The sequence below is a fragment of the Bombus terrestris genome, chromosome 13, assembly GCF_910591885.1.
Source record: "Bombus terrestris chromosome 13, iyBomTerr1.2, whole genome shotgun sequence".
Lineage (NCBI taxonomy): Eukaryota > Metazoa > Arthropoda > Insecta > Hymenoptera > Apidae > Bombus > Bombus terrestris.
The window spans coordinates 11,034,026-11,046,621 of record NC_063281.1 but is presented as its reverse complement, the minus strand read 5'-3'; the positions used below and the strand labels follow the sequence as shown (position 1 = coordinate 11,046,621).

The window sequence follows — 12,596 nt, the reverse complement described above, 5'->3', positions numbered from 1 at the left end:
TATTCTCTCCCTCGACGTGTATCTCTCGCTTGCTCCGACTCCTACTCACCCTCCCTTTTCCTTCCTCCCGTGTGTCAGCCCTCCTCGTGCCACCCTTCTAATTTTTCCACCTCTTTCACTAAAATTAAAATCAATAGTAGCACCACGTGCCCGGGGACCCCGCCAGGAACACCGCCACCCTCATCAGCCGCCGCGTCCCTCGAACCCTGAAAACTGCTTCGAAATAGTGCCTCGTATCGATACACTTTCTCTCGATCGTCGCGTGATTTCACCGACGTTCTCTCTACATACACAGCGCTCCGCTCTCCGTCCTTTTTTTCCTGTTTGTTGTTTTTTTTTCCCTCTGCGCGCTCTCGCGTTGCTCCTTTTTTTTCTCACCGCGTCGCTTTCGCTGTGGAATTTCGTTAAAATCCGTTTGGCAGCGACCGTGAGCGGCGGATTTAATCCCGCTGTAGCCGCGGTGCGTATAACGCGAAATATTATTGCATACACGCGATCGAAGAGAGGACAAACCGCCTCGATTCCGGAGCCGCGAAACGGTCCCGGAATCACGGAAGGATAATCGGTGTACCTGTTGTACTCGCGTAACGGCGACCCATTCGTTAAATCGAAACGTTTTCCAGCGGCACGTCGGTGATCCGATTTGTTAGTCAAATTGCTTCGTTCTGGCAGAAATACTTTCTCTCGATCTTGTCTCTTCTTCTCCTCCACTGTTCTTCCTTCTCAGATTTTCCTCCTATTCCTACGTGTAACAGATAGCTCGAAAGACGATCAGACAAAGAAACCCGGATCAAATTGATTACTTCCGATAGACTCAACACGAGCATACGTATTGGTCGCGAGCATCGTACGTACAAAAGATCGGCTACCAAAGCGTGACGATGCTATTTCTGTTCCGTCCCGCTAATCGTCTTTCCAATAGCACATGCTGACAAATGCAGGTAAAAGAACGTCCGATATGATTGGTCGACGAATCTTTTCTTCTCCTCGATTTCTTCGTTTTCGATACGACCTGCTGCGTAACGTTTCGTCGTCGAATTCGAGTTTCGTTACGGTCTCGTCGTTATCCCGGAACGGGAAAAACGGATCCACCGAGGAGAGAATAATCGGGGTAAGTGGTGTCTTTAACCGGAAACGGAAATCCCCGGTCGAGGGCCTCGGGCCGACTACCTCGGTGCGCCGGACGAGTAACAGGTAAGGTTCGATCCACGGTTAAAGCATACAGGTGGCCGAGCACGCTTTCATCATCCTTTCCACGTGCGACCGTGTGTGCGAGCGTGCGGTTGTCCATGCCGCGAGTCTGTGTCCGTGAGGCACACGGCCTCGTATGTTTACCAGCACGAAGACGAACACACGCGACGGAGAGTGTGTCCGCCATCGGATAAGAAGCTGCGAGAGGACGTCGACGAGCGATGGGGTTGCCAGCGACGCCGATGGTTACGTATCGGAAAACCCACCCCCGGTCGACACATCCGGCGAACACAGACGGTTCCGTTGCACCCTTCCACCCCGAACGAGAGCGAAGGAATTTGGTCGAAGGGTGGAGAGGACAGCCGCTTGAACGACAGTTATTCCGTTCCCTCAAGATCGGCGACCTTGTGTGTCCTGTTTGTAAACAAGGGGATCGACGACGAGAGGGTGGCTCAATGGAATTCTTTTGTTCGATTTCGATCAGGTGTCGTATCCATCTACGAAACGCGAATCTAAGTTGAATAATACGAACAGCTGCTGGTCGCTCGTTGGATTCTTTGTAGACAAATTTCGTTGGTCTCGACGTACATTTTCTACATCGTTAGGACGTACGCCGGGGAATTAATCGTGGAGTAAAGAAGGAAGCTTCTAATCAACGTAATTATCCAAGTAACAGGCTGATGGCTAATCGACTGCCAGCTGACTGAACCCATCACTTTGGCGTGCCAATCGACAACGATAATGTGTTTAGCAAATAATATGTCCGTTTTGTGACCATTGTCCGGTTCTACGTAATGGTCGTGCTTAATTAGCAAAACCAATTAAAATAATTAACGTAAACTCTAATTTCGTGTCGCGTATAAATTGGCCGGTCGTTGATGTATTAAAACGGTTACGAAATGTACATCGAGAATCGCGACATCGATATTATTGAAAATAAATATTCCTCTCTGCCAATTTGTTCGCGTTTGTCCGTGCACCGCGTGGGAAGCAACCTCCGTCGCTCGGCGCGCTTTTTTTTCGTTTTTTTCCCTCCCTCTGTTTTTTATTCCATTTTTCCCGTCTATTTTTTAATAATCCCCCGATACTTTCTCTGTCGCGCATCGATCAAAATCCAGCTGACCGAATTAAATCGATTTCGAGTTCTACCGCGACTGACTGCCGTCCCAGTTCCGTATTCGGTTTCAACGGAGAAGAACGATCGATGGGAACGAGCGATGCGATCCCGAATGTCGTTCCCGTTTCGCTTCTGGGCACGTTGCCGCGTTCGGTGTTGTTTCGCCAAGGATGACGTGGCGAATGCTTGCGTCGGTGGGCAAACGACGATTAACAACGAACCGTCCCGCGGCAGCGACGCTTCCAAAGCGTCGACAAGGACGGATCGCGCTGTCAAAAGCCATTCTCACGGCAAGTGCAACGCGCGTCGTTCTCGTTACGAGGCTGAGCAGTGCCGTAACCGGTGCTCATACTTTTCACCCGGCTGAATCGTTTCTCCGGCACCCCTCGCGACCATCTCCTGCCGCCTCCCTCTTGGTCGGTGCCTATCCTTTTATCACACCCCTTCGCTCCTCTGCCGATTCCCGCGGCAGCGCCACCGACCTTCCTTCCTCTCTCTCTCTCTTCCTCCTTCCTCTTCTCTTCTCTTCTCTTCTCTTCTCCTGTATTCCGGGATGCGAGCGTGCCGCCCCCACCAGCGCACTCCCTACAATGCGATGGTGGTATTGATTTAAAAGTACATTCGTGTTTTCATAATGCCGTATCTGTACCGACGCTCAAGCGCACCCTTCTCTGCCCTCCGTCGCCCCGCGCTCCTCTTCTTTCTCTTTCTTTCTGCTCGTCGTCCTCTCTGGCCCACCTCCGTGTCTCTTCCCTCTGCGTTCGACTCGCTGTATCCTTCTCTTCTCTCGCTCGTTCTCTCCGCCCGCTGTCCCGCTCACCCTTAACCTCCTGTTTAGCCTCGCTCTCTTGTCACCCACGCGTAGATATGAACGCTCCCGCCCTGCGGCCACCCCTTTTTCCTTCTATTTTCTATCTCCCGCGTTTCCTTCCGTCTTTGTCCATCCCGACTGCCATCCCGTTCTCTCCGTCCTCCTTCGGCCGGTCGTCGAAAGGACGACACGAGTGGTGCGATTAAATCCGCGTTAATCGCCGCGCCCGATAATTCGATTTCACGGGTAAAAATAATTGGCCAAGAGCGCGGTGCCGTGCGTCGGTGGGCAGTCCCGTTTCGCTCCATTCGCGGCCTGCGTCAACCTCGCGGATGGTGGGACGTCGGTGTGAAAGTTCGTCGCGAGTTCGTCGGCCGCTGGCCAGGCGAGATCGTTGCTCGCAAGTGGGCCGATTTTTCCTTCGGCATACGCCCGTTTCGGCCCATCGTACGTACCCGATAAACGAACGAAGCCGCTGGCTCTTCCCACCGTGCCAACGCGTTTCTCGTGAAATCGTCTTAGCGAGAATGAAAATGCAAAAAGATATGGAAATTTGCGCGAAGGTCCCGACTCTGGTTACGACAAAACCACCCGGAGAACTCTCGCGGCTGCGGCTATAGACTTTCCACAGTTCAACCATCCTGTCTCTCGCTCTCTGCTACAAACACCTGCCTCGTTTTTGCAATCGTCTTTAATAAACAGCAATTATGGTCGCGCGCACGTATGCCTTCTGCGTACCTCTGCCTATTGCTCTCCGGTACCGCTCACTTCGTGTCTTTCACGAAGTAATTGGCCTCGCCTTGGAAAAATTATCGAATAAACGGCCATTATCGATGCCGTTTGAAATTTTCATATGCCGCTGTTCCTTACGCCTTTGTTAACGAGCAAACTCGCGTATCGTTCACTAGCAATTTCTTTTTGTCTCTGTCGCCAATATCGAGCGATTATATCTCGCGTCGATACGCAGGTCTTCCGTGCTTCGAATCATCATTTCGCTCGTTATCTCGTTTGACGCATTAAAAGAAAAAAAAATTGTACCTTCGAAATCCCCCGATCGACCGCGAGAATAGAGAGCCAGTATTTGGCGGCTCCTCCCACACGCGATCGGAAAGGGTTGTCGGCAGATGGGCATTGGTGAATTCTAAATAGCGGAAAAATGGTGGGGATATATTAGCGGTTTTTACTATTGATTACCGAATTAAAAACGCGCATGTATAATTCAGTGATATTTTACGTTTCGCCAGATTCACCGTTGGCGCCGCCAGCCTCGCACTTCGATCCTCCTCCTTTAACTCTCTTCCGCCCCCGTGCAACGTTTTATCAGTCGAGGCGTTCGCTTTTAACCCCCGAGCTTTTCCATCGATAGGTGGCGCGTAGCGTCGAGGGTGCAACGAGTAAAACAGTTCAACCCTCGGCTGCAGAGCTGCTACTAGGTTGGTCGATGGTTCGTACTGCCTTTGGGGATGCGCACCCGTTACGATCGATTTTTATCGGTTACGCGTTACCGACGCGGTGTTATCTTCTGTGGCTAATCGCAGACAAACGTCGTGCATAATATTAAATCGAGAAATAAGTAGTAAGTATTTCGATAGAACGAAATTGTAAAATTAATTCCACTTTAACAACATTTGTTGAAATAAAGCACGGAAATAATTGAACTGAAATGGTCGATCAATTAACTTGCCACGCAAACTCACGATGACTCAGGGTTCGTGTCCAATGGTTTATTTTGCAAAATAAATTGACATATACAATGTGGTACTTTAGCGAAAACGAATGTCCGTCCACGCGTTCGTTCTAAAGGACTTACATATGTGTTTTCAGCGTACAAATATGCAGCACGATGGACAATGTTCCTTTCGGACTTTATTTCGATCCACCCCCGAGGAAGGGGCCAGAGGATTAAACGAAGATAGGAGCGGTGCTGGAAACTCATACGAACGAGAAAGGACTGAAAATTCATGAATCGAAAGCTCAATATCATCCAAGCCCAAGTGTTTTTTTTTTTCTTTTTTTTCTTTTTTGTTTTTTTTTTTAGCTAACTGATCTCTGTCACCATTCGCTGCTTAATTATTACGATTCGACTTTAATTGATCATATGGAACGGTTGTGTGTCGGGATCTCGGAGATCCGCGTCTCGCTTAATCGTTAATTAAGTCTTTATAATTACTTCTTGACGAGTCTCTACGAGTAATTATCTCTAAAGTATCCTTGCGAAATGATGATGCGCGATGCGATAGAACATCAGAGCATTACGTCGAAGAACGGAGAATGGAGAATGGATTTTCCCTTATAAACTTGACCTCGCGTCGATTTTCAAGCGTCCAATACCTTCTATACCTTGGAGATTCGTATTTTCCCTTTGACGCGACCCATCTTTCACACACAGACACACGCACACAGAGGACGCTTTTAGAGCGGTCGAAATCGGCGCGAGGGCGACCTAAATAATCGGTCGATCAACCGCTATGCGACCAGCTACTTGCGGTGTGAATATTTCTAGAAATACGCGAGACATTCAGGTCTTATATAAAATTTATAGTTGTCCACAGTTAGACCTCTAATACCATCTAGTAACAGCCACACGAGATTCACTAAACCAGAAAACTAGACTTACTTCGTTAGCGATGTAAAAGCGAGAGAGACTCGGCGGGCATAGGAGTACGTATGAGTCGTGAAACGAATCGATTCTGTTCGGGGATCGTGTGTGAGTATGATTAAATCTTTAAGTTATGGTACTTAATCGCTAAATATGTGCTACACACTATTATCTTACGTGGACCGGTGAATACTTTTCGATGGGGGGGGGGATGTTTCGTGTTATTCGCTTTTATCGGCTCGGGCTCGATAATGGCTTCAAGTGTAAGAAGCACAGACGCATCTTAGAAACAGAGTTTCGTCATTTTTCAAAGTGTTATTCATTCACGGATTCTGGACCTGTGACTTTTAATTTTTATTTGAAAGAAGTACGAATACTATATCGATATTAATTGTACGATTATATCGATTATATGAACGTAAGAGTGTTGCAATTGGTCGAGTGTTAATCAAATAGTATCCTCCGAAAATGACGAAAATTCTCACTTTCAAAGTACAGTTTAGGGGGACGTCGATTCTCACCGGAAATGTAGTGGCGCGCGAGTGCCAATGAGGCGCGACGAACGAAGAAACGAGGACGTAGGAGCGCAATGACTAAAGAGAAAATCAGCAAGCTACATCCTCGTCGCATAGATCCATACGCAATAGCACCATATTAACAACAACGTTCGCACTATGTAACGGAAGCGTATAAAATCTGAAATATTGGTAACGCAGCATTTGCTCGAAACGTACAGGTAATAATAAGATCATCGAGTATAGTCGTTTGGCATACGTTCATCGAGTTGCCCTCGAGAAACCTTAAGGAACTATTTTGGCACTAGAATCCACGTAACGTTAATCTTTAAGCCTCTTTTCGACTTCCTCGAGTCGCGAACCTCGTGTTTAACGTAAGTATGATTTACTGATACAGTGTACTTAGGAGCGTTTACTGGTTCTGATTACTTCCAAGTAAAATCTTGCGTACAAGATCTACTAAAACGACCATCGTCCCCGAGATTCGAAACGTACCAATGTCTAGAAATTTCAATATCGACGTTTTAGAAGAATTTAATCCTGACATCTTCGAACTCTAACTTTCAACCCCGTTTCTACGTGAATAATCGAAAACATTTGGAATATTAAAAAAAAAGCCTTCGTCCGCTAACTTAAAAGGCCATAAATCACACGCATCTCGATGATCCTTTTTACTTTTCTTTGAACTTAAGAAACTACGATACAAAATGCCGATAGAGAATTCTTAGACACGATACTTCATCGAAACTCGAAGACTATGCTCGAAATCTTAACATCTACCAATCTGGACACTTAATAGCGTTCCACTTACGATGCTTAATTATCTTCTATTTCGTACGTATGTTCTCGGACAATAGAAAATTCTTAACAAATCTGGTTCGTTTGTAAAATTGTTTTAGTCCAACGGAATCTGTCGGTATAACTCTTAGAATGGTTTACAAAATTCGACATATGTATTCGTTCTGTGATACGGTCCTCTTCTCGAGTACATGTACTCGCGTTAGAATGTCATGAAATTCGCTCGAAGATTCTCTCGATCGGCTCGATGAGGAGACTTCCAAAACTTTACTCGGATATCGACGCTTCGAGCCGCGCTATGAGACTCTGCAGGGGAGAAAGTCGTGCGTGGTCAGACAAGCAGACGGATGGCGCAGGAAGAGGGATATAACTGGCGTGTATTTAGCAAATCACTGCCACCCAGGACGGTTTTCTGTCTTTGACAATTACCCGGCAACGTTTTTAAATATCGAAACGCACCCCTTGCGTTTGTCTATTCAATTCTATGGTCCCCCCATGCTCCGAACGTGATTATCTCTTTCAACCAAACGACACGCTTTTCGTCTCGTGATAAGAATACACGCGATACGAGACAAGGACCCTTTTAGAAAAACAATTCCACCAGGTGTAACGCGTTTCTCGACGATGCAGCGAGCGGACAACTGTTTGCAGTATGCGTCGCGGACAACTGCGGTGCTCTATTACCCGATGCGGTTGCGGTTGGCGCGCACACAGAGCCACGGACGCGGAATCGCGGCAGCGGCGCGTCGAGTTCGTTAGTCGACGATTGTTCTCCGCGGTTCGCAGATCCTCGCTTTGGTAAATTTAACGGGCGGGCAGGGTTTATGGAGCGCGCGGAGAGAACAGAGGGGGAGAATTGAAGAAGGAAACGGACAAGAGAGAGAGAGAGGGAGAGGAAGACCGGTGGGAGAGCGATGAGTTAAGGGCTGGAAACTGGAGAGTCATTAGGATATATTGTCAATTCCAAGCGCCTCTGCCGGCAGCGACCTATGAAGCACAGTTTCCCTTGGATACGACCAATTTGCCCTGGTCACTCTATCAACTTCCACCGTGCTCCAGTCCTCATCGATCCGTCGCCGTGATTTTCTCCCTCGATGATTTTATCGTAGGTAAACCCAGACGCGACATCTTTTTATCGCTCTGCCTCTGACCGATCCCCTTTTTGCTGCTGTGTGAGTTCTTCGAGCGACACCGTTACAGCGAGCTGGGAATACCTGATGGCTCGACTGTCTCATTGATACCATGGTACTTTTCTGAAAGCCTCTGCTAAAATCTCCTGGAACGTCCCCGATGAGGCGTCGGTGAGTTTTGGCGTTGATGAGATATCTACAATGACTTTCTGTTGGACTTTTCGTTAAATAAAAATCGTTCTCGACGAGGGTGGAAGCGTTGTTCTCCGATACCAAATAAGATCCGCGACCACCCGTAGCCGTTGTTTTGATTTGGCTCTGTGCGAATACTCAGAAGGAAATTTCTCTAGACGTCGAAATTTTTGTAGAAAATGGTTATCACACGGACGAGCTTCGACTTTGACGCGTCACGTTCGACGCGAGACTCGACCTCCTTTGTCCACGGTCCTCGAATGGGCAATGGACGTCTCTCGATGCTCGTTCGATGGTTCGATGTTATGCTTTGAGATGTTTTACGATAAAGGCGCAGCACACCATTATCTCCATTAACTTTCTTTTTCTTCGATTGGACTTACTTCGTTTTGTAGAAGCTCAAACTTCGGACTTAATCCTGGGAGTATGCTTTTAGTGCTGGTCTTGATCTGACTGTAAATGTCCAACGACTTCTTGGGCTCCAGGTCTAATTCCAGGGTCTCCTCGATCAGTCGCGGTGGAATGCTTCCGCTGCGCTTATGACTCGGCACAAAGGTGCAGCTTTCTGGCTTCTGATTCTTCGGCCTGCCTTCCTTGTGCTCCGGTGTTAGGGTGCCGTTACCCAGCTTCCGTTGCTGTTCCTGAAAAGTGTCTTCTTGGACGTCGTCCTTTAACAACGCTCCGGTTATCACGGGTTTGTTGATCTCTGATTTTCCAAAGTCGTTGGTCAGCGCTTTCTGCTCCATAATCTCCAGTTTATTCGGGGTGGCGCCATTCACTTGGAGGTTGGGATTCGAGCGAACCGTGTCTGTGGAAATACTGGCATCCGTTGAATCCTGCTGGTCCATCGATCCTCCGGAACCCTGGGAAACGTCCAGATTGTTCTGTTTTCCCGTTATCGATGGCTGGAAGGAAGAAACACAATGTTCCATCACGATCTTCCTTTTCTCGCTTAAAATCGTCACTTACGCTTTCCTCCGCATCCTTCTCCATACTCGACGTTTTCGACGCGCTCAGTAATGCCTTTTCGGTGTCCGGCGACTTATCAAATTCCACCCATTTCGACCCTCCCTCGAGTTTCCGAGATAACGTATCGGACTCGTAACTACCCCCGTACATCGGGTAACCCAGATGGCCCGCATCGTATTCCACTTGATTTCCATAACGATAGCTGGGATTAACCGAGCCCTGGCTAGAGATCGAGAGGTCCGACTGCGACAATCCTGTGTTCGTGCTACCGAATAATCTTGCGTTCTCGAACCCTGCATCATACAGGCATACTTTTTACTAAATATTTCTTTACAAAACTTTCCTCCTTTTTAAACATTCTTTGTCTACAGTGGCTACAAAATATATTTGCACATATCCTAATGTTCTGCGGCGAAACGATTTTCCATCCGACTCTACATTTTCTATCTTTATACTACTGAATTTTCATAGTCGTACGAATGATACGAAATTTAATATATCTGGATTTAATCGACTAGCGTCTAAACGTTATAAATTGTAACATCAGACGTTACAACTTATAATAGATACAATGGTGTGCGAATACTTTTTGCAGCGACTGTACGTTTCTTTATCGCGTACGATAACATGGTTGTATTATGAAAGCAACGTACCTGGCGCTTTATCTTCTGGAATTTCTTCTCTGTGGACCAGAGCCTGCTGATCGGTAACGCTGGCGGTCATGTCATCGGTGGATCCTTTGTTAGTCTCGGTTTCCTCGCTCTGATAGCTGGGTTGCACTTCGACAACGAACGAGCAGCCGTTATCTTGGTACCTGCGATTTTTATTATCCTCCACCGTCACCTAAAACGCGCAGACGAGCGAGCTTCATTAACTTCTTCCCGCGGCAGTTTTCATCAAACCGCGCGTATACGGCTTCTACGCCAGCGAAAAGAAAACGTTTATTGCCCCGTCTCGTAAAAAAAGAAAGAAACGAGGAATAAATACGTGGCAAAGTATTAATCAACGGTAGGGTCGTTGAATTCGCTTGTAGGGTGAAACGGAAGGGCGGAAGGGGCCAGATCGTTTGACGAATGATCGTGTCATTAGCGGGGTTCGTTTTGCCTGCTTCGCAATCTCACCTCGACCTTTTACTGCCGTTTCAACGGTGCAACATGATCAGGCTGTGCGGCTCAAAGCACCCCGCAATTACGAGCTCGATGCATCATCAGCTGCTTTACTTCGGTTATCTATTCAAGACGACAAAGAAACGAATCGCCAAGAATAAGAACACGTTGAACGGTTCTCTCGATCTGCGTTTAGATATTATTTTCTATAAAAGGATTTCTCACGAGCGACTGACGCTCGCGTTTCATGCATACTGACGCATTTATAGCCGTATAGTGGTAAACATAGTCGCGAGCATTTACGACAAACGTAGTCCTTTCTTCTATAAACGACTTTAAAATATTGCGATAATTCTGAAAGCAAGAGAATCGTTACGCCGACGTCGCGGAGTTCAAATCAATATCAGAATCCAAATTATCCGACATTTTATGCGAAAGAATTGACTCGAACGATTTGAATATATATACGCGAGATATTAATTATGATTCTGATTACAATTGAGTAATGCGAAGCAACTCGCCGTTGACAAGCGAAACGAATGATTCCGATATCCAACAAAGGCACCGTAGCGTATTCACGTCAGAACTAGGAAATTAATTTCCACTGTATGAATTTCCTAGATGATGTTTCTAGTTTACTTTAGTAGTCTACCATGGCCGTCGGCCGCGGATAAATGCAACCGCGATCGGAGTTACTCGAGTCAACGGACCGCAGAATTAGTTCTCCCTATTGTTTCCAGTCTCTCCTATCCCGACGCATTTCTCTGTGTTTCGTTCACGACTCTGGGCATCGCAAGCAACGTTTCCCCGCGGGGCACGTCGCTCACGCCTTCCGAATTATCGGCAATGCCAGAGAGGAAACGCATCTTCGAACTCAACATCGAAAACTTTACAGTTTGTTCTCGCTAGCTGGTACGCCTTCGACTATCCAACTCTCGTAACCGAAAAAGTACGATATCGTTGATATGATTTTGCTTTTACGATACATAAATTGTTACAGGAGCAACGTATCGTTTTATTCCTACGAGCTATTCCAAGAAAACAATGTTCTATCCGCGCAACAACCTTAGCCATTCCATCGACGATGGTTCGCGATCGATAAGCTTTCTATGTAGGTTCGTGTCGTTGAGAACAGGGCTGCCATTTGGAGACGCGTGACGCCTTTGATTTCGCGGTTACGCTGTCTAAAGTTTCAGCCGAGCGATCCAATTACCGAATCCCTGGGCAACGAATTACTTCGACGCGTGATAAATTCTAATTAACCAAAAGTGTGTAAAGCATGTCAAAGTTTGACCCAGATTCTGCTCCGTGGCTTCTAAAGTAACCGGAATCTGGCAGATACGTCCCCTATCAGGGAGTTACGGTTACCCGTCATCTCGAGGTGGTTAATTTAAAAGGTGGAGGGGGCGGTTCCATCGAACCAAAGCGGCGAGCCTTTTAGCCACGTCTCACGTCGCATTTGCCTCGCGGGCGTTCTTCGAGAAACTTCTGAGAGTTTCAGCAAAAGGATGGAATCGGTCGTGCCGATAACACCTTTGTCCTGCCCCTTTGAAAAGGACAAAGAGACGCGCAAGGGTAAGAGGAGACGCAAAGTGGCTTCTATTTCTCGATTCCTCAGGAAACTTGCTCCCAGAGGCATCGTATAACCGGCTCCCGAATCACGTAGTTTTTCACCAGCCCTCGGCAAAGTGGTGACTCGCTTCAGAAATCGACTCCGTCAGCTCAGATCCTACGCGACAGATCCACCAACGAATCGTCCACCAGAGACGCCACGTAAGTTTCCCGATGACGCGTGACAGTAAGTACTGGAATCCTAAGGATCCACCGAGGGAGCAATTAGGAAGACATATACAGTGACCTGCGAAATGTTTTCACTGCTTACCATAGGCAACTTTCATACAAAGTATCGTGAAATTCCATTAGTACTACAACGAAACATCGATCGTCATGATCATATCGGTCAACTTTCGAGCAATCTGACGATATACGTACTATGTAGAAATTACAGGACGTTTACCGCGAACATATTTCTTATTATCGGTTGCTACATAAATTTTGTTCGTGGTTTCGTTTATATAGAGCATTCATACGAAACGAGGTCTTAAAGGGGACATTTTATTCCACGTTTTTCGACCATTTTTGTGTGTAAGATAACCTTCTACCGATTA

At 47.1% G+C, this 12,596-nt stretch overlaps 1 protein-coding gene across 1 annotated transcript in view; it reads right to left on the bottom strand.

Moving 5' to 3' along the window:
* Positions 1–4,828: 4,828 nt before the first annotated feature.
* Positions 4,829–12,596, bottom strand: part of LOC100647394 — a 56,489-nt gene continuing 48,721 nt past the window's right edge. Inside the window, exons 5-7 of the mRNA XM_003400165.4 lie at positions 9,976–10,165; positions 9,323–9,615; positions 4,829–9,258 (exon numbers count right to left, since the gene is read on the bottom strand). Coding sequence (XP_003400213.1) covers positions 8,707–9,258; positions 9,323–9,615; positions 9,976–10,165 — 1,035 coding nt within the window. The 3' untranslated portion in view covers positions 4,829–8,706. The remainder of the gene's footprint in view (positions 9,259–9,322; positions 9,616–9,975; positions 10,166–12,596) is intronic.